The sequence below is a fragment of the Chenopodium album genome, chromosome 7 (assembly GCF_948465745.1).
Source record: "Chenopodium album chromosome 7, dcCheAlbu1.1, whole genome shotgun sequence".
Lineage (NCBI taxonomy): Eukaryota > Viridiplantae > Streptophyta > Magnoliopsida > Caryophyllales > Amaranthaceae > Chenopodium > Chenopodium album.
Genome location: NC_137840.1, coordinates 34,583,195 through 34,586,838, shown reverse-complemented (window position 1 = coordinate 34,586,838; position 3,644 = coordinate 34,583,195). Strand labels below are relative to the sequence as shown.

Below are 3,644 nucleotides of genomic sequence, written 5' to 3'. Positions count from 1 at the left end.
GTAGTACATGTCAGTTGCAGGAAGTAGTATTTTTATCTTTGTTTTAGGTTAAAAATGGGAGCCTAAGTTTTTGGGTATATGTAAGAAAATATTATGAAAGGAATATATATGCACGGCTTTATTAACTACTTTATGGTTTAATTTGTTCCTAATTTGTTGGAAAATTTTGATTTAAGTATTGAATTGCACATTAATACTTGAAATGTGGAAAGAAATTGATAAATAAAAGGAAAAAAAAAAGTGGACAAAAAATTGAAAATGCATAAAATACTTGAAATATGGTAGCAGTACACATAGTTGGCCAGAGTATGTAAACACAATTACTCATATTGTTTGGCTCTAAAAGTTCAAAATAAGTCAAAATATATTTCCATTACACTGGAATTGGAACCCAACTACATGTGTTACACTTTAAATCTTGGACCCTTGGCTGAAATTGTAGGAGAATGTTGAGGTGCTGAGATCTTGAGGTCTTGCTCCACTTGGTACCTATACACAAATATAGTTAAGTTTGTTAGAATACAAACTGAACTATATAAGCACAACTCAAACAATCAAACACTCTTACATTTGTGTAATTGGAACCATCAGCAGCAACAAACACCCCATAACCTTGTGGCACCTGACTTCTTCCTCTCCCACTTCTTCCTCTACCACCCATTGCTCTGCTACCCCTGGTACCTCTCCCACTATCCTGACTCCCCCTTCCCCTACTGCTCCCCCTTCCCCTGCTACTCTCCCCTCCCCTGCTGCTCCCCCTTCCCCTGCTGCTCTCCCCTGCCCTGCTACTCTCCCCTCCCCTGCCCCTTACATTTCCTGTCCCTCTTCCCCCTGCTCACAACCCTTCCACCCTTGCCTATCCTTGAAGGTTGGGTTGTTGCTGTTAAATTGACACTACAGCTGGCTTGGTCATGTTGTGGTGTTGATTCAACCTAAAGCTTAGGCCTACCCCTAGGTTTTTTGGGTGGAGGTTCAACTGTGGTGGTTGTTCTTTTGCTTGGACAGGATCTTTTGTTATGGCCTTTAGTGTTGCAAACACTACAGGTCATCTCCATGCCATGTTTAGTTAGCTTTCTAGGTTTTTTGGGGTCTTCAAAGGGGTCCCTTCTCTTATACTTCCTTGGTCTTCCAGGCCCTATCTTAATTGGTGGTGGGTCTAACACCAAATCACTCCTTGCCCAATGTCTTTCCCTCTCCAAGGGAGGGATTGAATTTGAATACACAGCAGGTACTTATCCTTCTTATAATAATCATCAACAAAATCCTCTGCATTTCTATGTGTGAAGAACAATGCTGCAACAACATGGCAACAAGGGATGCCTGTCATATCCCATTTTCTGCAAGTGCACTTCCTATTTTCCAGGTCAACACTCATTATGTCCAAAATGTGACTAACTTGGAATAATGTACTGCTTGAGGGGATGACATGACACTTGGCTGCCTCTTCTTTCTCCCACTCCAACTTGTTTTGTATCCTAGGACAAAGTGATGTTGTCCATTTCTCCATTTCCTGTTTTTTGTCACCAATCTTTTCATTAATGATGATCTGATGTCTTCAAGCATATACAGTATACGTTTTGCTCTTGCTTGTATTATGTACCCATTAAAAGTCTCTGCCATGTTGCTTGTAATGGCATCAGACTTCACCTCTGTTTTCATTAAAGCTCTACAAAACAGCTTTGGATTGTATGCTTTGAAAGCATCTGCAGCTGCTGGATCAGCTAGTGTTAATTTCTCTAATGCTTCCTTATAGTCAGCTCTACTGTATGCCTTGGCACATCTCCAAAACTTAAGCTTCAATTTATCCCCTTTGAAGGACTTGTGCCAATTGGCATAAATATGCCTTGCATAGTACCCGTGCTCAGGATTAGGGAGAATGACTCCAACTCCAGTTAAGATTGACTGAAACATACCAACAATAACCACTACATTAAAACAGACCAAATCAAAGAATATTACATGTAAACTAATGACATTGAAAGATTTAGAGGTACCTGATGGTCATCAGAAACAATAACAACTCCAGCTCCTTCTCCCAGACCAAGGCTATTGCTGAGGTGTTTAAGGAACCATTCCCAAGAACTATTGTTTTCTCCCTCCACTATAGCCCAAGCAATTGGGTACATTTGATCATTACCATCCCTCCCTACAGCTGACATCAACTGACCTCCTAGGAATGTTTTCAAGAAACATGCATCTACACAAATTATCTTCCTACACCCTTCCTTCCAACCCATCTGCACACCCTCAAAACACACATACAGTCTCTGTAAAATCATTGGAGGCTTGTTCTTCTCCATGTAAGTTACCAGGTCCTAGTGTGTGTTAGGACTGGACCTTTTCGCATCTTCTAGGTATCTACCAACCTTCCCATAGTGGTCCCTCATTGACCCATGAAGTTTCCTGTGAGCATGCCACTTAACTATTTAAGCAAAATCAGGCTTTACAATGGCTCTATAAGCTCTCCTCACAGTGTCAATAATTTCTTTAGCAGGCCAATGAGGCCTAGCTTTGAAAACATCAAGTCACTGGTCTGCAAGCCAGCTACATTTCAGTTGCTTGTTCTTTTCCATGTTTCTGATGCAAGTATGATCCCCAACCACAGTTTTAACAACAAATGATCCCCTTCTATAATCCCAGGAACCATACAATCTAAAGGGACAACCTAAACTACACCTTACACCTATCCTTTGCTGCCTTTTCTTATCAGCCAAAACAATGTGCAGGTTCCTCCCTTGTAACACTGCAAACTTGGCCACAGCTTGCTTAAAATCTTCCCTACTTGTGAATCTCTGACCCACCTTCCACTGAAATAATGAGAAGTATGTATGCTTCCCCACTAACAACCCTCTTATATCCCTTCTTTGTTGAATGGTGTCAGCTTCATCACCACTTACAACAGGTGAATGTATTTCTTCCCCGGAATCCTCATATTCAGATTCAGGGTCAACTTCACCCTCTGCTTCACTGTTCTGTGGGTCTGTACATCCCAGTAACTGTGTAGTAAGCCCACACTGATCAGCCTCAGCTTGGAGTTTATGAGCTAATTCAACAATGCTACAGTTGAATCCCTTCACTCTTTCCCTTGCTTCTTGTATTTCATCATCACTACTATCCAATTCATCTAATAACAGTGGATCTTGTAATTGTTCTAAGTCATTATGTTCAAACCCCCCCCCCCAACAAAATTTGCTTCATATATCTCATAATCACCTAACCAATCCTCATCCTCATGAGTTCTTTCATTTACTTCATCAGCAGACTGAAACAACCACTCATCATCATCCTCATCCACCCACTCATCTGACCCTATTTCATAATCTTCATCTGACTTATCTTCATCTGACTTATCCTTATCAAAATTAACACCATGCAGCAACAAATCTAAGGGTATTGGACTACAGGGTCTGCTATCCTCCCAGTCATAATCAGAAGGGACTTCAGATCTATGAAAGTTGTTTAATGGTTCAAAAATATTTCTGGGTTAAGCTTTTGGTTTTGTATTTCAGTGGGGTTTTTTGTTTGCTGTTGTTGGTCTGGGATCTGAACACATGCTAAACTGTTAGATGTAGAAGTAGGTATTTTGTTTGTTTGGTCAACTGCGGCTGTGGGGACCAGCACAGGAGTTGTCTTCCCTTCATCAT

The 3,644-nt window shown here is 40.9% G+C and overlaps 1 protein-coding gene across 1 annotated transcript; it reads right to left on the bottom strand.

The window, feature by feature from the left end:
- Positions 1–1,156: 1,156 nt before the first annotated feature.
- On the bottom strand, positions 1,157–2,300 carry LOC145640147 (uncharacterized). Its single transcript, XM_081691456.1, has 3 exons — positions 1,995–2,300; positions 1,601–1,902; positions 1,157–1,553 (listed from the first exon to the last, which is right to left on the bottom strand). Exons 1-3 carry the CDS (start codon positions 2,298–2,300, stop codon positions 1,157–1,159), a joined length of 1,005 nt encoding a protein of 334 aa, XP_081547582.1.
- Between the last annotated feature and the right edge of the window lie 1,344 nt (positions 2,301–3,644).

Coding starts and splice junctions, on each gene's coding strand:
- LOC145640147 (XM_081691456.1), bottom strand. CDS start 2,300: ATGGAGAAGAACAAGCCTCCAATGATTTTACAGAGACTGTATGTGTGT. Junction 1,903..1,994: donor TTGTTTCTGATGACCATCAG/GTACCTCTAAAT, acceptor GGTATGTTTCAG/TCAATCTTAACTGGAGTTGG. Junction 1,554..1,600: donor ATGGCAGAGACTTTTAATGG/GTACATAATACA, acceptor ATATGCTTGAAG/ACATCAGATCATCATTAATG.